Source organism: Moschus berezovskii, chromosome 25, assembly GCF_049115385.1.
Source record: "Moschus berezovskii isolate FMDL1 chromosome 25, NW_MosBer_1.0, whole genome shotgun sequence".
NCBI lineage: Eukaryota > Metazoa > Chordata > Mammalia > Artiodactyla > Moschidae > Moschus > Moschus berezovskii.
In genome coordinates, this window is record NC_142484.1 from 10394616 (window position 1) to 10414507 (window position 19892).

A 19892-nucleotide genomic window follows, 5' to 3' on the forward strand; every position below is an offset into this window, starting at 1 on the left:
GGGCGCGGATCGGGCCCCCGAGGGCGCGGCGGACACTGGCTGCCGGCTTCACTCTCTCCCGGCCCGCCCTCCCGGCCCCGCCGGCACGAGCGGGGTTGCGCCGGTGCCCCCCACAGGCCAGGGCGTGGTGCCAGCGGAGCCCCGCGGGCGGGGCGCGCCCGCCCCGACGCCGCCCTCCCCGCCGGCCCCGCCGGCAAGCGGCGCAGCCAATGGGGGCCGAGCCGCTGCGCCGGGATTGGGGCGGCGGCGGCGGGGGCCGGGGCGCGGGGAGGGGGCGAGGCGAGCGCTGTCAGCGCGGTTATAAGGGAGGGAAAAGTTGCCCGCGGACAGCCGGGCCGGCGCACGCTCGTACGGCGGCCGCAGCGGCAGGGCGGGGCCGCGGAGCAGCGGGTGGCGGCGGAGGAAGTCTCCGATCGCGGCCTCGCTCCCCTCGGGGTCTCCGCTCGGCGAGGTCCCGGGCTCGCGGGGACTTTTGCGCGCAGCCATGGGCGGCGTCGGGGAGCCAGACGGGGAACCTGCGCAGCGGGGGGCGCCGCTGCCCACCCTCCGCTGGGAGCAGGTCCGCCGGCACAACCTGCCAGGCGACAAGTGGCTGGTGATTGAGCGTCGCGTCTACGACATCAGCCGCTGGGCACAGCGACACCCGGGGGGCAGCCGCCTCATCGGCCACCACGGCGCCGAGGACGCCACGGTAAGGCCGCCCACCGCCGGCCGGGTGGAGCCCCGGTGCTCGGCTGGGGCCTGGTCGCTGGGCACCGGGTCCTGCTCCACCGCGGGTGGGAGCTGGGTGGGTGCTTAGCATCCTTCCTGCTCGCGCTGACCTTTGACCTCCTGACGGGGGACCCAGAGTTGGGAGGGACTGACGGGGGCCCGATGTGGAGTAAGACCACAGCCCGGCATAAGGACCCGCACTCCTGGGGGTGGACCCGGGCTGGGCTGCAGCAGATGTCTGTGGGAGGAAGGGGGTCTCGGAGGTGGGTGTGTCCGGGCAGAGAGCGCTGACCCTAGGTGAGGGCGCTCCCTGATGCTCTGGTGTTCCTCCTTTGGGTTCTGGGTCCCCCCAGAGAGGGCTCTTCATGATGGGTGCTTGCTGGATGCCAGAGGTAGGGCGGATTCCCTAGGGGCTGGCAAGGATGTGCCCTCAGAGGCTGGAGGCAGGGCAGCAGAGCTTGGGCAGGGCCTAGAGGTCTGTGGCTTTCCCAGGAGCTGCTGTGAATGGCTCTGAGGGGCAGTGACTCACCTCTCCTGGGCTAGCAGCTGCGTGTGGGAGAATTTTGCCAGTCAGGCTGGGTGGGCCTCTTTGGAAAGCACAGTCACCCCAGGAACAGGCGGGCCCCTGTGGACCCCAGCTTCCCCTCTGCAGCCATGTTGAGACATTTTGGTCAAGGAGGAATGTGGCCTGTCCAGTGGGACCATTTGGCAGAGGAGCCATCAGGGTGAGACTCCTCACCAGCCCCTTTTCCCACAGACTGCCTGCCCACCCCCCACCCCCGGCTGAACAATAGGACTTGGGGCCATAGCGCTCTGTCCCTGACCATCCCAAATTCTAGATTGGTCACCCTGGGCACCAGGAAGTTCTTCAAGATTCCAGGGGATCCATCTCTAACTGGTGGGGCTTTAGATAACAAAAGAGATTGTGTCCTGTCCCAGCAGGGTCAGTGGCCCTGTTGCCAGAACCGTCTTCTCCCTGCCTACTGCCTTCTCTCTGGGTTGGGCGATCTTCCCGGGACTCTTTTAGGGAAGAAGTCTCTCTTCTTCACTTTCCCGGGAAGCTGACAGGTTAGGGATCAGACATCTCCTGAAACTCTAGAAAGGTGGTAGAGAAACCCTTGTGCATGGTGCCAGGGGACCACACGGTGGCCGGGGAGTGTGAGCCGACTGCGGGCTGGTGAGTGTGTGACCATCTCCAGGCCTAAACGTGTGTGGATGAGGCCTGTGTTTGTGTGTGTGGTTGCATATGCATGCCTTGCTGCCAGGGCATCGGGGCAGGGGTGGGGGTGGGTTGGTAAGGAGCTGAAGCTCTTCCCTGCTCCCCTGGGCTGAGCGCTGGCCACCCCTCCAGGATCCTGGAGGTGGCTGCTCTGGCCTTTTTTCAACCTCTGACCTAGTGGACAGGATGGAGGCTGGCGAGAGGAAGATGATGAAGAATGTTTGTGAATCACTTTTTCCTGCTTGGTGCCCAGGCCTGTGCTGGGGATCCTCCTGTGCGGGAACCCCATCATCCATTTAGCTCTAGACCCTGAGACCCCACGTGACCGCTTTCTCACTGATTCCTCATCAACAGGGTCCGTTTTCCCATTTCCATTAAAAAACACGCTGTCTGTTCCCTGGGGCCATGTACTGGCTCTGCCACTGGAGGCTCTGAGTGACCTTGAACCAGGCATGTCACTGCTCTGAGCCTCAGTTTCCTCATCTGTAAAGTGGGGACAGCAGGGACAGTGAGGCAGCTGAGGGCGGGACTGTGCCTTTGTGACTCTGCGGCCCCACAGCTTCCACGCAGCTGTTCCCAGTCAGCGTGTGTTGCCAGCTGATAAGTGTGAGTGTGCCCTGCAGACCGTAGCATGCAGTGGACAACCATGACATAGCCACCTCTTTGGTTCCTTCATGTCTGTAACAGGGAGTGATGTTAGGCCATCTCTTAGCTTTCCCGAGGCCCCAGACACTGGGCTTAAGTTGCCACCAATACCTGGTCTGTTTAGGCCAAAGGGGTTATGAGGAGACCAGGGTTTATGGGGTTGGGGGACCCCAGTTTTTGTCTGTGGTGAGCCCACAGGGCAGAGCAGGGCTCAGATCACCCCTGGCCCGGTGTGGTCCAGCCCAGACCCCCAGACACCCCAGCCCCTGCTCTGGAGCACTGGTGGGGGTGGAGTAGCCATGTCGCAGGGGCTGTGTTCCCACAGCCACCTCTTACCAGCCCCTGCTGCCCATCAGCTGTTCTCCTGTTCAGGCCACAGAAGCCTTCCTGCCAGGAAATTCCCAGAGTTCCTGTGCCGTGAAGTCAGCTTGTGGCCATCCTGGGATACAAAGCCGGGTACCCTGGGGAGAGTGCTCTGGGCCCTGAGCCAGGTTTGTCTAAGAGTCATAGGCGGTCTGAGACTAGTGGAGCCAGCCAGCGAGGGGCGAGGCCCAGCCACTGCTGGTCATAAGTTGACCAGGGCTGGGCGCTGAGCATCTGCTACGTGCCAGGCTCCAAATTCAGCGCTTGATTTATAGACAATCCCTCTTTGAATCCTCATGATACCTCTATGGGACAGGTACTGTTATTATTTCCATTTTGCAGATGAGAAAACTGAGACTCAGAGAGGCAAAATGACTCGAAATTAAGTGATGGGTCTCAGATTTGAATCCACAGCCCGTGCTCTTAACCACCTGCTTCACTGCCACTTAGCTGTTTATTTCATTCATTCGTTCTTCAACTATTAACTCCCTAGATTCAACAGCAGATACCAGCAAGCATATCCTATATGCCAAACCTTGACCTAACTGCTGAAGATACAGCTGTGAACAGAAAATCTGCTGGAAGGGACTTCCCTGACAGTCCCGTGGTTAAGGCTCCACACTTCCACTGCAGGGGGCACGGGTTTGATCCCTGGTTGGGGAACTCTCACTCCTCGTGCTGCATGAGGCAGCAGAAAAGAAAATCTGCTAGGAGGATATTCCTTGGCGGAGGGACCAGCTAGGGCAAAGGCTCAGAGGTGGGGCCATACTCTGTGCGTTCAGGGAATAGCAAGACCATCGGTGTGGCCAGAGCTGAGCAGTGAGGAGAAGGGCCAGCAGTGAGGACAGGAGGTAGCAGGGGGAATCAGGACTCTGGTTTTAGTCTAAGGGGAGAATGCAGTGCAGAACAGAGAAGACAGGGGAATCTGACATATTGATACATTTTAAAAGGGTCCCTAGTGAGGAAGGGAAGGTAGAGCCTCCCAGGAGAAGAGGGAGGGGTTAAGAGATGGTAGGGATCTCCCCCGACGCCCTGCCGGGGGAGCCACTTGGAAGAGGTGGCCATTCACCTGGGCCCTGAGGTGCAGGTGTGTCCAGGGGAGAGGGCAGATGATGCTGTGGGCTCAGGGGCACCAACGGGAACCATTAGGACCTAACTCCAGGTGGTATTCAGACAACAAACTTCAGAGGTGATCCCAGTGTTAGCCCACCTTCTTAGAACCCTCAAAGGGCAGGACCTTTGTCCTTGGGCTTGGAAGGTGGGATTTGTGTCTGGGAGTTGGGTAGGGGCAGGTCTGAGCAGATCTGAGGCTCTGGAGTGAGAGTGGGGCCAGAGAGAGGGGCTGGCCAGGGACTCAGATGACCTGGTCTCGGGGCCCACACTCTGCTTCCGCCTACCACGCTGGCTGCCTTGAAAGCTGCCTAATGGCCACTCCCTGTGAAGCGTGCCCTCTCTGGGCTCTATAGGAGTTTTCTGCAATGTCCCCACCCACCCAGGCCCCTGGCGGAGCTGGGCAGTGGGGGGATAAGGGGGTTGCAGTGTCTTGGGGAGGTGTCAGAATTGTGCAGTGCTGGGCAGGAATGTGGGGATGCTAGGGGCCTAAGCACCCTGGGAGCCCGTCTGCATTTCCTTGTAAGGATGCCCAAGTGGCAGCCATGGGTTTCTCAGGAAACAGCAGCGGGAGAGAACCAGAGCTCAGTGGTGGAGAGAGGACCCAGGGGTCCACTTCAGGCCATGGCTGGGTCAGTGGCACCTGTGAGGCCAAGGGTGCTGGGTGGAGGAGACCGCCCCCTCCCAGGCCACCACACTCATCACCAGGGACACCAGAGGTGCTGGGGGGGATAGGGGCAACTTCCTGGGAGCATCTGCCATTGAGCAAGACTCTGCTGCTTGGGCAGGAGTTGGATACTCATGTCCAGAGCTGTGAGCCCTTTGGCATCAGTTTCCTTACCTATAAAATGGGGATTCTGATGGTGCCTCCCCATTGGCTGGAAGGAGCATCTGGCCACTGGGAGTGAGATCCGGCTCTCCTTTCGAATCTTCCCACTCGAAAGGGAGGGAGGGAGAGAGAGACGAATTCCTGAGTGTGCCCACCCCCATCCTCACAACCCACTGGCGCCTCCTGAGCCGAGGTTAAGAGGAGCAGACCCAGGCCACCTGAGCCCCCAGCTGCTCCACCCCGTTCCCTGATCTGGAACATTCCAGATTCTTTGAAGAAGTGATCAGAAATGCTCCCCGCCCCCACCTTATCTTTGGGGTGGAAGGTGTCCTGCCTCCTTGCCCCAGGCTGCCCAGAACGTGACCAGCAGAGCGCACCTCCACCCTCTGCCCTCCCGCCTCCCGCCTGCGGGCCTGTACCTCTGGGTGGACCGCGGTGAAGGGCAGCGGAGGCCGCAGGGACTGGACATCAGGCCCCTTCTCAGTGCTCCACCTGCACTGACTCAGTCCGCCGGCAGCCCCACGAGATGGGCACGAGTGATTCCTGATTTACTGACGACAAAGTACAGGATGGAGAAGGGGTGTGATCTTGTCTGCGGCTCCACGGCTTGGCGTGGCTCATAAATGACTCTGCTCCTACCCTCTGCAGGCCGCCTCCTGAGTCTCCCCACGCCTGCCCTTAACCAGCTGCTCCCTGGAGTTCAAGGCAGGTGGGGCTGGGGGCCTGGGCAGGGGCTGCTCTGAGGCTTCCAGGGACTGAGGCAGGGCTGGGTGGGAGCTGTGCCCTGGGAGGGCATGGACCTCACAGGAGATCCCTGGGTTTGAATCCCCACTCTGCCACTGCAGAATCTGGGGCGGGTGGCCCCACCACTCGGAGCCTCTGTTCCCTCCCCGGCAAAATGGTTCAGACCCACTGTCTGGTGGGCTGTGGAGAGTCAGCTTTTGTCGACATATTCACACCTGCCATCCTGCCCCTGCTCTGTGCTGGGCTCCGAGGCCACCACTGTGAACAGGGCCTGTCCCTGCCACCTGCAGGCTATGTTTAGAGACACCATTTTAATTCTAGAAGTTTCACCCAAGTCTGTTCCAAGAACTAGTGAGAGGCCTCAATTACCACCTCCTTGGGGGAAAGTCACAAGGTTTGCACCCGTGTCCCTGAGAAGATGTTTCCAGATGCACCGGGGGCGGGGTGGTGGTATGCTCAGTGTAAGGCTGGGACCTCCTGCAGTGCCCTGAGACTTGGTCAGTGAAGCCCCAGAAATGCCAGGACCACCTTTCTGACCCCCACACCCCAGCCTCTGAGCAGCCAGATCCTTGGTTACTCAGGATGGTGACCAGCCTCGTGATGAGGACGCCCTGTCCCCACCTAGGAGACCCACCGCTTCCCCTCTGACCGGGGAGTGGCCACTAGCACCATTTTACAGGCAGACCAAGTTCTGGTCCAGCCTTCATCAGATGGAGCTGTGTGACCTTGGTAAGTGGCTCAGCCTCTCTGAGTCTTCTGCCCATTGAGATTCCTGAATGGTTAAACAGAGGCCAAAGAGGACTGGGTCACATGGGAAATAGTCCAGGGGAAAAAAAAACAACTGTTTGCTGAGGTTTGGGTCTGAAGCCAGGGACCTACTGTGTTGATACTCAGACCACAAGAAGTGTAGGCTCTGGAGTGCTCAACCCAGCCCCAGGAACCTGAGCTGCTTTCCCAGTACCTACTGCAGCGCTGCCTTCCCACCCATCAGGTGGAGACTTGTCCATGAGCTCCGGGATATTCCCACCTGGACCTGAGGGGGCTCACCCCTTCCCTGCTCACTGTAAGGGACACACCTGGCTGGAGGTCTCTTGGGTGGGCCTGGCTGTGGCCTCTCCCTCAGGGCATCTCCAGGCCTGGCTTGGGTACATCCAGGCGAGGGGAAAGGAGTCGGGAAGGTGACCTGCTGCCCCAGCTGCTCAGCTCAAGAGCATGGCCCCACAGCATCTCGGGTCTTCCAGGTGCTGGAGTGGCCCCAGAACAGACTCAGAGGTCAGGAGAGAGGAGGGCTGGGAGGGTGGACATCCTGGGGCCATAGCCACAGGACACACGTCTGCTGTGTGTGTGTGTGCCAGGCTGTGTCTCTCTGGGAGTCCGAGTAACTGCCCGTGCGCGTTGTTCCCAAGCGTGGCTGTGAGCCTTCGTGGGTTGGTGGTCGTGTCTGCTTGTGTAGAGGCACACGCTTATGGCACTGAATTTCTGTGACACCTGTGAGCCTTGGGTGTTACACCCTTTGTGAGCATGCCGTGTGCCTCTTTGTATGTGGGCTCCGTGTACGACCAGGGGGGTTTTAGAGGAAATGAGAATCAGAGTCAACGCTCGTTCAGGCTTAAAACAGAAGGAAATTCTGACATGCTACACATGGATGAGCCTTGAAGACATTATGCTAAGTGACAAGTCAGTGACACAGATTATATGATTCCTCTTCTAAGTGTCAGTTCTTTCTTTTCTTTTTTTCTGGCCGAGCTTCATGACTTGCAGGACTTTAGTTTCCTGACCGGGATTGAACCTGTGCGCTGTGCAGTGGAAGCATAAAGTCCTAACCACTGAACCACCAGGGAATTTCCTTCAAGTCAGTTCACAGAGAGCAGTACCTGCGGTTTTCGGAGGCTGTGACGTGAGAGTCGCTCAGTTGTCTCCGACTCTTTGTAACCCCATGGACTTTACAGTCCATGGAAATTCTTCAGGCCAGGATACTGAAGTGGGTAGCCTTTCCTTTCTCCAGGGGATCTTCCCAACCCAGGGATCAAACCGAGGTCTCCCACACTGCAGGCGGATTCTTTACCAGCTGAGCCACAAGGGAATCCCAAGAAAACTGGAGTGGGTAGCCTATCCCTTCTCCAGCAGGTCTTCCCGACCCAGGAATCGAACTGGGGTCTCCTGCACTGCAGGCAGATTCTTTATCAACTGAGCTATGAGGGCTGGGAGAGGTAGAAATGGGGAGCTAGTGTTTCATGGGGACAGAGTTCCAGCCGAGGCAGATGAAGAAGTTTTGGAGATGGATAGTGGGGATGGTTGCCCAACAAGTGAATACATTTAATGCCACTGAACTGTACACTTTGAAATGGTGAAAATGGTCAATTTTATGTTTGACTATAATTAAAAAGAAAAAAAAAAGTTAATGCTCTTGGCTCGAGAGCCAGAAAAGTCTGGACTCTCATCCCATGGATTTGCCCCCTGGATTTGCCTAGTTCCAGGCAGGAGAATAGACTCGTTCAGGGTCACGGTGAGCGGTGTCAGCCAAGCACAGGAGCAATCCTCCTCTTAGCTCCCCGGCCAACACTCCCCAGGTGGCCAAGGCCATGGCAGCTTCCTGGGGGGCCAGCCTCCCCTCAACCCCCTGTCTCCCAGGGGTGCTGCCCCCCAATCAGAGCTCTTCCCTGGAGACAGATCTATACCAATACAGCCCTGTCCCCTACTGTGAGCTCCAGGGAGGGGCCCCAAGTCAGCCTTCCCAAGGACCTAGGTTATTCCAGAAGCTACACCCTCGGAGCCCCCAGGTCCTCTGGCTGCCCTGGGCCAGGAGGGGAGAGCAGCTAACAAGGAAAGACAAACCCCTCCGGTGAATCTTGCAGCTGTGGCCTCTAGGTGGGGGCTGGAGGGACCTGAGGTTCTTCTGAACCCAGCACAGGATGGTGTGGGGGATATCACACAGTAACTCCAAGGGGCCTGCCTGGCTGTTGGAACACCCACCAGGTGCTGCTAGGCTCATTAGCGAGAGGACAATAGCAGCCAGCAGTCACCTTCCTGGGGACACCCCCACCCCAACTGGCCCCAGACACTGCTTCCACTGTCCAGGCTGCTGGTCAGCTGGGGCTGGCTCACTCAGAGAGCCTCTGCAAGTCCAAGGATAAAAACCCATTTGTGAACGACAATGAGCCAAGGACATGAGGGCTAGATCAGGAAGACAGAGTCCCAGGTGTGACGTTCAAGTTTACTCACAGTTCAGCGCTGCCAAGCGTGAGCGGTGGGGGTCACTTCCTGACCAGTTCCTCTCCTTTTTATCTTTATCCCTCGGCCCTTTATCTTGCTTGAGGTCCCTCTCTTCCTTTAACCCCTTCTGTTTTGCACCCTGCCTCCACCCCCTGCCACCATTACAGAGAATAACAGGAATGTTAGGTTGTTTATTAAAGTTATATTTTTTAAAAAAATACTTATTTTCCCCTCCTGCTTTCCAAATTAGATAAGTTTAACTGTTCGAGCATCTTCAGGCTGCGTGGTCTTCGGTGGATTTTTTTTTTTTTTTCATCAATTGCCAATTTTCTCACTCACACGTTACTCACTGCTTATGTTTGTAAAAGCTGATAGATCTCACATTTGTGACCCAGGAGAAAAGCATGTGATTTCAAGAAAGCTTTCCCGCGATCTTTTTTGGAAAAGTCAAACCCTTTCATGAATGGAATCAGAGTGTTCCAGGGAAAACTTCCTGGAAATCCAGATTATAAAACACCCAACCAAGTTTGGGGAAAGGCCCCATGGCAGGGTGAAGCAGCTGGAGCCCAGTAGGCAAGGGGTACACAAGCAGGGCACCCACGGCCTGGGCAGGACCAGGGAGGGCTCATGGGCAAGGCTGACCGTTGTTCAATTGTGACTGCTGAACAACCAGCTGCCTGCCTGCCTGCCTGCCTGTTCTGCCCTTCCATCAGCAGCTCTTCTGCTGTGTCTCTGCCTGCTGCCTCTGGGTGCTGCCCCAACTGTCTGTCTGTCCAACCTGACTCTCTGCTCTCCTTCAGGATGCCTTCCACGCCTTCCACCAGGACCTCAGTTTTGTGCGCAAGTTCCTGCAGCCTCTGCTGATTGGAGAGCTGGCCCCAGAGGAACCCAGCCAGGATGGACCCCAGAATGTGAGCAGGGCCCCAGTGGAGGCTAAGCCCCTCATGTGGGGCTGGAAGAATGGGGGAATTGCTGGTAACAGCTTCATGGTTTGCCAGCCCTCCCGAGTGGACAGTTGCTGGCAGAGCTGTAGGGACGCCTGCACCAGCATTTCCTGGGGGACTCCAGGCAGACCCCCTTCCTTGCTCTGGGCCCTGCATCCCCATCTATGATGAGGATTTAGATGAATTGAGCTCTAAGGTTTTCTGCTTCTCAGGCTCCCCACACCTTTTGTGGGGGTGGGGGAACCCCAAGCTGGGCACTCCATCCCCTTTGGCCACACCCCTTGGACCCTAGGAGGAGTGGCTGTGGAGGGCTGTCCAGGAAGACGAGGGTCGGGGGGGATGGAGGGTGGGAGTGGGGGACCTCCCTCGCTTCCTCGGCTGACCGGCGGTTCCGCCCCGGCAGACCCAGCTGATCGAGGACTTCCGAGCCCTGCGCCAGGCGGTTGAGGACATGAAGCTGTTTGAAGCCAAGCCCGCCTTCTTTGGTCTCCTGCTGGGCCACATCCTGGCTATGGAGGTGCTCGCCTGGCTCATGGTCTACATGCTCGGCCCCGGCTGGGTGCCCAGCACCCTGGCCGCCCTCATCCTGGCCGTTTCCCAGGTGACCCAGCACTGTCTTGCAGACACCTAGACTGACCAACAGCCACAGCCTGGCACCCGCAGGCACTTGGGAAATGTTTGCTGAAAACAGATGTTGACCAGCAAACCAGGAAAACATTTCTTTTTGTCTGCAAACAAAGAATGACCAGCCAGAGGCCCCATAAGGCCAACTTCATTTTAAGTGAACTAAGGAAGCTCTTTACTTAGTACCCCGCGGGGAGCCCAGGGTCCAGAGCTGGAAGGCTGCTGCCTGCAGCTCCATGACAGTCTTGCAGCCCCTGGACCTCCCAAGCTCAGCTGTCCTTGTCTCTTAAAAGAGGAATCTCGGGGCTTCCCTGGCGGTCCAGTGGTTAAGGCTCAGCACTTCCACTGCAGGGGGCGCAGGTTCAATCCCTGGTAGGGGAACTAAGATCGCACGTGCCATGCCGGGTGGCCAGAAAATAAAAACTAAAAAAGAGGAAGCTGGCCCACTAGGGTCTAGAGTGGAACGCCAGCTGTGGGGGTGCCCTGCGAGCTGGGAGGGCTGGCTGGCCAGGGCTCCAGGCTGGACCCCTGGCGGCTCCCTGCCACAGCCCCGGACCCTGTGTCTTCCCCAGTCCCAGAGCTGGTGTCTGCAGCACGACCTGGGCCACACGTCCATCTTCAGGAATTCCCGGTGGAACCACTTGGCCCAGCAGTTTGTCATGGGGCAGCTGAAGGTGAGGGTTGGGGTGGATGGCGGGCAGCGGGGGCGGGGGGGCCGAGTGGGGGCGTGGCCGCGTGGGGAGGTGGGCGTGACCCGGCCCCACCCCTGAGAGCCCCCTCCCCTGCAGGGCTTTTCTGCGCATTGGTGGAACTTCCGCCACTTCCAGCACCACGCCAAGCCCAACATCTTCCACAAGGACCCAGACGTGACTGTGGCGCCTGTTTTCCTTCTGGGGGAGTCGTCCGTCGAGGTGCGTGGGGGGACATGCTCAGGCCGGGTCTGCAGCAGAAACCTGGTGGCCCCAGAGCCCCCCAGCCCCGCGGGGGCCCTGCCCCCTACTCTATCTAGTTCTAGGCTGAGCCCCTGTCCCCAGGGTGCCCCCTCCCCACCTCCCAGTGGGGAGAATCCAGAGTTGCCTTGGCTCCTTGGCCCAGCCAGCCCCCTGGCCCTGCCTGGGGCAAGGAGGGCCTGGAGAGCCGCCCCCCCAGCAGGCTGCCTGTATCCCCACAGTACGGCAAGAAGAAGCGCAGATACCTGCCCTACAACCACCAGCACCTGTACTTCTTCCTGAGTGAGTGGCCCCTTGTCCTCCTGGGGGTGGGGTCCCAGATGGGGCGGGGGCCACGCCGGCGCCTGCTTTGTCCACTGCACGTCTCTGGTCGCCCCAGCCTGCAACCCATGCGGCCTTCTGCGGCCAGCCTCTGCCCTAGCCCTTCCCTCTGCTGGGGTGCCTTCCGGTCAGAGGTGGTCACAGCCCTGCCTGCAGCTTTCAGAGTTCCTTCCTGCCCTCGGTCAGGGCATCCCGAGCCCTGGGGCACTTGTGGGGGCCACAAAGTGAGGATTAAAGGGTGGGGATATATCAGGCTGGTGCCACCCTGCAGAAGGGGCATGCGGGAGGTGATGGGGCAAGGACCAGCCTGGAAAGGCTCAGACACCGAGGGCCCGAGTGAGGACCAGGCCTTGTGGGTGACACAGGCGCATCCCTGCCGGGTGGGACCAGCCTCCAGCCCCCCTGGAGGAACAGAGCCCCCACCCCCTCCCTCTGGCCAGCACACTCTGCACCCTCACCCTGCTCCTGAGCGCCCCTCATGCCCCTCCTTGCAGTCGGCCCGCCGCTGCTCACGCTGGTGAACTTCGAAGTGGAAAATCTGGCCTACATGCTGGTGTGCATGCAGTGGACGGTGAGCGGGGGCCCTGCCAGCTCCCCCGGGCATGCAGCTGTGGTGGCAGAAGGTGGGGTGTCGGGGACAGCCCAGTCCAGCATTGCAAACAGGTGTGCGTGTAGTGATGTGGAACACGTGTGCTTGAGAGCAGGGGGAGTGAGTGTGTGCATGTGTGGTTGCCAGGTCAGCGAGAGATAAGGGTGGGGACCCTCTGGGCCCCCTCTGCCAGGTATTTGTCTTCTGGGCAAGACTTCCTTCATCCCACACACTTGCCCAGCATCCATGGTCAGCCCTATGAAGCTGGAACGGCGAGGACTTGTCCCCTTACCTGGCTGAGAAACCCAGGCCCAGAGAAGGGGTGGTGCTCGAGCTGAAAGAATGGGGATGACCCCAGCTCCCCCTCTGGCTGCCTCGTGGCCTGACCCTCCTCCTCCCTCCTCTACAGGACTTGCTCTGGGCCGCCAGCTTCTACACCCGCTTCCTCTTGTCCTACATCCCCTTCTATGGCATTCCTGGGGCGCTGCTCCTCTTTGTGGCTGTCAGGTATGGCCAGGTTCGGCATGACAAGCAGCAGAGCACCCTGGCCACAGCCCTCAGTGTTTCCATCTGCAGAATGGGGACAGCAGTACTGTCTCCCTGGGCTGTTTGAGTGGCAGCATCCAGGGGGGTGGCGGGTCTCAGGGGAGCGATCTGGGGTGTTCACCCTCTGGAGTAGGGCTGCTCTGGGCTCAGCCTGGTAGTGACCTCCATGCCACTTAGCTGCTTGAAACACCAGTGGGGAGGAATTGCAATCCCATAGTACAGATGGGGAAGCTGAGTGGTCAGCAGGATGTAGGGCAGTGCCTTGAACCTCCTCTCACAGGGTCCTGGAGAGCCACTGGTTCGTGTGGATCACACAGATGAACCATATCCCCAGGGAGATTGGCCATGAGAAGCACCGGGACTGGGCCAGCTCTCAGGTGGGCAGCTGCGGCGGGGCCCATCCTGGGGGTAGGGGTGGGGTCCCCATCTGGGAAGAATGGGGGCGCTGATGGGGCTGCCGTGGGGTTGGTGCTCCGTGCCAGCCCCCTTACCCATGCCCCGCCCACTCCTGGCAGCTGGCAGCCACCTGCAACGTGGAGCCCTCACTCTTCATCGACTGGTTCAGCGGCCATCTCAACTTTCAGATCGAGCACCAGTGAGCGCAGACCTGGGGGGTGGGCCCATGGGGGTGGGAGTGAGGCCTGAGTCCCCGTGTCCCATCTACTCCGGGGGAGGCCAAGACATCTGCCCTGGACTTCCCGGAGGGCCTGGGAGAGGTGGTGAGCGGGTCCGGGGGTGCCAGCGCACTGTCTCCCCCGCAGTCTCTTCCCCACGATGCCAAGACACAACTACCGCAGGGTGGCCCCGCTGGTCAAGGCCCTGTGTGCCAAGCACGGCCTCAGCTACGAGGTGAAGCCCTTCCTCACCGCCCTGGTGGACATCATCAGGTAAGGGCCCTCCACTCACGGTGGCTCCCTGGCATCCCCGCCCACCCCTGGGGCCCATCAGGCCCATCCTGAGCACCCACCTGGCTCTCTTGAGTTCTCGCAGGTTCTTCTCTGGGAGCTGGCATTCAGGGCCTTTCCCATCAGCCTCTCGGCCCTTGGCTGTGACCCCACCCCTGTCCTTCCCAGTGTCCACTCACACACACAGGCCCAGGCCTGGTCCTCATCAGTGAGCAGAACTTCCTGACATCCCTGCCTTCCTAGAGCTGACATCTGAGCAGGGGGAAACAGAAAACAAGCAGTTAATTACAGAAAATAAGTAAATGGCAAAATGCGAGAAAGGGAGAAGTGCTTCAACAAAAAACAGAGCAAAACCACAAAACCTTTGGGTGGGTACAGGAGAGGAAATGGGGGTACCGGGCAGAGATGCAGTTTTTAGTTGGGTGGCAGGGTGGGTGGTAAGAAGGCAACGTGTGAGCAGAGACGAGGAGGAAGGGAGAGGGTTGGCCGTAGAGACATCTGGGGGCAGCATGTCTGGGGCCGGGGAATAACCCTGCAAAGGCCCCGAGGCAGGCGTGTGGGAGGGGTGTGGGAGAGCCAGTGAGCGGAGGAGGGGCACACCGGACTTGCATTTTGGAAGGATGCTCTGACCGCGGAACGTACTGACGGGGCAGGAAGAGCAGAGTGGGGTTCCTGCAGCTGTTCAGGGGTGACCAGGCTCGGCCCTGGTGGTAGCGTTGACAGTGGGGAACAGAGGCCAGAGTCTCAGCCAGAGCTCTTCCACCTGCGTGCCTTAGCACAGGCTGTTCCCTTTACTTTGAGGCCCTTCCTTCGCTACTGGTGTTTGAATTCCTCCTTCATCACCCTTCCCAGCCCGGTCCTTGGAGCCCCTGCCACTTGGCCTGGCCCCTTTCAAACACCGGGCACAGGGTTTTCCTAGCAAGTTATTGATGGCTTTGGTTCCCCCGCCTGATGTCAGGCTGGTGGTGGGCACATTCCATGCCTTATAAATCTCTGGGTCGCAGGGCTCAGCAGGAGGAAGCGACAGAGGGCCGGGTGAGGAGGGACAGACCCACCCTGGTTCCTGGCTGGACATGGCCTGGGCCCTTCCCCTTCCACCCAAGGTCTAGAGTCCACTCCAGTTAATGAGAGTGTAGCTGCCTCTCCCAGTTCTCGCCTCCAGCCCCGCCCCAGCTGCCCACCTGTCTCCACTCGCACTCATCATCATGGGGGGAAGAGGTAAATATCTTGCGGTTGAGTCCCTCACATCTTCCCTACCCCCACCACCCAGGTCCCTGAAGAAGTCTGGCAACGTGTGGCTGGAAGCCTACCTCCACCAGTGAAGATTGCAGCGCCCGGGGCCCCAGCAGCCACCAAGCCACCCAGACAGGCTTCCTCACCTGCCCCACCTCACCCTGCCTCAGGCTGGAGGCCCTGTCTGTCCTCTTGGGTCCCCTCCCCGTCTGCTCCACAGCCCTCCGACCATGGCTCTAGACCCACTAGGACCAGGGCTAGGGGCATGGTGTATAGACACACAGTGAGCGTGACATGTTTTCCTAGAGCAAAAATTTAGGGAAAAGATGTTATTTTTATATAAAAACAAACCCAGGTATGTTATGGAGTAGAATATTTACATGGATTTTGGAACTGGAGTTCAGGTCCTTGGGCCATCAGGGTGTTGGGAGGTGAGAGGGTGGTGGTGGATGGTGGCTTTCCGAGTTGCCCTCCGCCCTGGGTCAGGGAGCTGGCATCTGCCCTGGGCTCAGATGCCCTGAGGCCTGGTCCCTTCCTGTTCACCCAGTTACCAGCAACCTTGGTAGTTCCCTCCAGGCTTACCCCACTTTACTCCTCTGCATAGTTGTACAGGGAGGCTTCCCTGGTGGCTCAGTGGTGAAGAATCTGCCTGCCAGTGCAGGAGACACAGGTTCAATCCCTGGGTGGAGAAGGAAATGGCAAGCCACTCCAGTATTCTTGCTTGGGAAATCCCCTGGACAGAGGAGCCTGGTGGGATAGGGTTGCGAAAAAAGTCAGACTAGACTTAGCGATTAAACGACAGAGAGAGAGAGAGACTGGCGGCAGACGGGGGCCGAGGGCCATGTACGCGGGCACCCCCAGATCACAGGAGGCACCCCTGTCCGGCACCTGCATTGGCCTGATGGCTGAGGGGCCTTAGAGGGCCACTGGTGGGGGCCTGCTACTGAGCTCAGAAGTATACCTGGCATTACACCAGTGAGGGTCCAGAGGAGGTGACCGGGATCTCCCCCTGCCCCCATGCCTGCCCAGGACCAGGTGTGGGTTTCCAGTTGCTGCAGTGAACCGTTCAAGCAGGACCCCTGTGTGCGTGTGTATTAATTTCGCTTCAGTTGTGTCTGTCTCTTTGTGACCCTATGGACTGTAGCCCACCAGGCTCCTCTGTCCATGGGACCCTCCAGGCAGGAATACTGGAAAGGGTAGCCATTCCCTTCCCCAGGGGTTCTTTCTGGCCCAGGGATTGAACCCGGGTTTCCCACATTACAGGCAGATTCTTTACCATCTGAGACACCTGGAAGCCCAAGGAACCCTGGAACGGGGCTCTTTCCATCCCTGGAGTCTGAGAACACGGCGTGGTCCTTCACTGAGCCTTGGGCTCCTCATCTGGAAAATGGGTGTGGTTGGCCTGGGCCTGTGGTGTTTGGACACTTTTGGGGGGCTTCCTGAAGGTGGGAAGGAGGGAGAGCCGGGCTGCTGGACCCCTCTGCTCAGCAGTTCCGAGCTGAATGGAAGGTTTCATTAGAAGAGGTGTCAGCAGCTTGAGAAAAAAATGGAAACGCTGAGCTAGGATTTCTCCGAGGGACTTTCTGGCCCAGGGGCTGGAGTCTCCCCACCAGCTGCAGGATTGCCCCCCACTGTTTGTCCCCAGGGCCCCAGACTGGGTTTCCTACAGGAAGTGGAAGGGGGCAGGTACTGCAATTCTTGTCTAGTCTTTCCCTGGACCATCCAGTCTCACCCTGACCCACTCCACACCGTGTCCAGCTTTTCTCTGGAGTGGGCAGCCAGGAGGGAAAGTCTTGGACTCCAGGCTGTGACCTTGGGGAAGTTATGCAATCTCTTGGAGTGGTAGTGTGACCTCCTAGGGTGACAGAAGAGATACCTGGGGAAGGCTTTTTGCTGAGAGCCTGCAGCAAGAGGGGTGAACCGTTTATCTTAAAAATGTGTACAACCCATGGCCCTGGGGCCATCACAAGCTCTCACCTGGGACAAACACGTGGCTGCCTCCCAGCCTGTTTTGTCCTTGAAAGGTACTTCCTACCTTGAAAGTAAGTCCCACCTTCAGGGCCCCTGCCCAGGCTGTTTGTTCTCTTTGTGGATGTCCCCTTCCTGTGGTCACCTGCTGACTCCTGGTGCCCCGTGGGCCCTGGGATGGCAGTCTCCCAGGGCAGACAGTCAGTGCCTTTCCTATAGCGACCCTGATGCCCTTACCAGGGAAATAATAGCACACTAGACTCAGGGTGAGCAGGCGTCCCGCCCCGCCCCGCCCCCGGCAGGAATGCTGAGCCTGCAGCTCCACCCAGGGGCACCTGGAATAGCTGCACCAATGTGGAGCAGGCCGTGCTCCGTGCTGCCCGTGCTGCCCCTGGTGGTGGCCGAGGGCAATGCGCTCTCACGTCTGCAAATGGGTAGTTGCCTAGGAATAACTTGTTTAAAGGACCAAGTGATTTGGGGTTCCAAAATCACTGAGGACAGTGACTGCAGCCACGAAATTAAAAAGATGCTTGCTCTTTGGAAGAAAAGCTATGACAAACCTAGATGTGTTTAACAGCATAGACACCTTGCTGACAAAGGTCCATAGTCGAAGCTATGGTTTTTCCAGTAGTCATGTATGCATGTGAGAGTTGGAACATAAAGAAAGCTGAGTGCCAAAGAAATGCTGCTTTCGAACTGTGGTGCTGGAGAAGACTCTTGAGAGTCCCTTGGACTGCAAGGAGGTCAAACCAGTAGATCCTGAAGGAAATCAGTCCTGAATATTCATTTGAAGGACTGATGCCGAAGCTCCAATATTTTGGTCACCTGATGCAAAGAGCCGACTCATTGGAAAAGCCCCTGATGCTGGGAAAGATTAAAGGCAGGAGGAGAGGGGAGACAGAGGATGAGCCGGTTGGATGGCATCATCGGCTGAATGGATGTGAATTTGGGCAAACCCCTGGAGATGATGAAAGACTGGGAAACCTGATGTGTTCATGGGGGTCACCAAGAGTCAGACACAACTTAGTGACTGAACAACAAAAGGACCACTGGGGAAGCCCCCTGGCCTCCATTAGCCATCCCATTGCATACTGCCTGGAATCCTTCACTGGTGGGTCATCTTTGCCCTTGTTTATCCCTGTCCCTTATGCTAGAATCCCTGGGGCCAAGTCATCCACCCTTCTCCCTAGCCGAGTTCCCCCTTCTGTCTATAGGTTTCTTTTGCAGTCTCAGGGCCTGGGCCCGGTCTGTACAAAGAAGGAGGGAAGGGTCTTGGTAGAGCCACTAAGAAAAGCCATGTCCCTGCTTTATGCTCTGCATAGTCTTGGGCCCAGAAGAAAAGCAAAAGTCTTTAGGGAAGCCTTGTTCATTTGCCCCTTTAATCAGCCAGCATTTATTTATTTGGAGTCTTCCATGAGATGGCCTGGGAAGATTGGGGAAATGGAAATTCACAAGAACCAGCCCATGCCCATAATGTTGGGAGTGGCCGGTAGGTCACATACCTGAGCAGGTGGTGGGTCTCTTTCCCCTCCCCCTCCGCACACCTCCGTTCCAGAGCATCTGGCTGCCTGTCTCCTTGACCCTTTCCAAGCCCCCGGTACCTGTCATCTATCTCCTGGATACTTGCTCTTGAAACATAATTTGGAAAAAAGACTCAAATGCCTTCAGAATTCAAAGAAATGTATTTCTAATAGCAGAGGGCAATAGAGACATGATCTTTTAAGTCCTGGCACGCTAGGTGTTTACTTGTTCTGTTTATGATGGGCTAGTTCTGGTCCTGGGGCCTGCCTCCACCCTCCAGGCCCTGGTTCCTTCACAGATGGGTGTAGGTACCCCACTGGATCCATAGCTAATCTTTTCCACCTCAGAATCGGACCAGGGGGCTCTTTTGAGAAGCTGCGTCCTGTCCAGAGGGGCATACCTCTCCAGGGATGGCACAGCTGGGACAGCTGGGTTTCGATTGCCCCAAGGCTCTGTATCACATGAGCAGTGGCCTGTCACTCCCGGGGCAGTCCGTGCCCAGTCCAGGTGGCTGCCACCTCCGCCCTGCTCCGCCTGGCTCACCAAAGGCCTCCTCTTGGCTCCCAATGGGCCAAGAGGGTCTGAGTGTCCCACTGGAAGCCTGGGAACTTGCCAGGCCAGTGACCAGCGCTGGGGCTCTAGGTCCACACCCAGCCCGGACTGCCCTGCCAGCCCTTCCTCTGGGCCTGGTGCCCAGCACAGGCCCACACCACCCGCAAAGCTGATACACTTTTATCAGGGTAGACACCTTGCCATGGGGAGCTCTTATCCCCTCCGCAGGGACTAACTCCCTTGTCTCCACCCACTCCACCCAGCCCCTCGCTCCTCTGGGGAGCCGTCGGACACCGATGTGGGGCAGGAAGAGCCCAGGCTCTGGGAAATGGCCCTCCCTTGTGGGGCGGCCCTGCCTGGGTGAGGGGCTGGGAATCAGCTGCCCAGTCCTTTCTTTCTGGCTTCAGCCTCCTCCCCTGTGAATCGAGGTTTGATTCTGTGACCACCCAGGGGGCTAAGAGTTTGGCAGAGGGTGGGGATATGAAGCCCATGATTCCATGCGGGGTAAGAGCCTCAGCAGAGTATGGGGAAGGAGGGGCAGTTAGGCAGAGAGCAGGAATGAGTCTCCCCGGTCCCTGGCCCCAAGGGTGGACAAGGTTGGGAGTGTGGGGAAGTCACAGAAGGTCCAGGCCCCCATCAAGCTGGGCCAGGATTTACACGATGCCCTGAGTGGCAGCAGAATCCTTCCCACCACTCTCCCCCTGCTGGAATCCTGGTTGTCACTGGTGGTGGACGTTGCACTTACAGCTGGCCGGGTGTGTGTGTGTGTCTATTGCTGTATCATCTTGAGAATCACAGTGCTGGGCCCAGCCCAGGTAGGAGATGGAAGACAGGCACAGCTAAGGCTGACGGAAGGTATGTTCCCCAAGGTCTCCCAGACTCCAAGGCCGCTAATGGGTATCAGG

The 19892-nt window shown here is 58.5% G+C and overlaps 1 protein-coding gene across 1 annotated transcript; it reads left to right on the top strand.

Moving 5' to 3' along the window:
- The first annotated feature begins 291 nt into the window (after nt 1-291).
- Nucleotides 292-18567, top strand: FADS3 (fatty acid desaturase 3). The gene is made up of 12 exons (XM_055415765.2): nt 292-691; nt 9635-9745; nt 10182-10379; nt 10975-11076; nt 11191-11313; nt 11574-11634; nt 12168-12244; nt 12672-12769; nt 13089-13185; nt 13324-13403; nt 13570-13695; nt 14984-18567. Exons 1-12 carry the CDS (start codon nt 485-487, stop codon nt 15033-15035), a joined length of 1332 nt encoding a protein of 443 aa, XP_055271740.2. The 5' UTR covers nt 292-484; the 3' UTR covers nt 15036-18567.
- Nucleotides 18568-19892: the final 1325 nt, after the last annotated feature.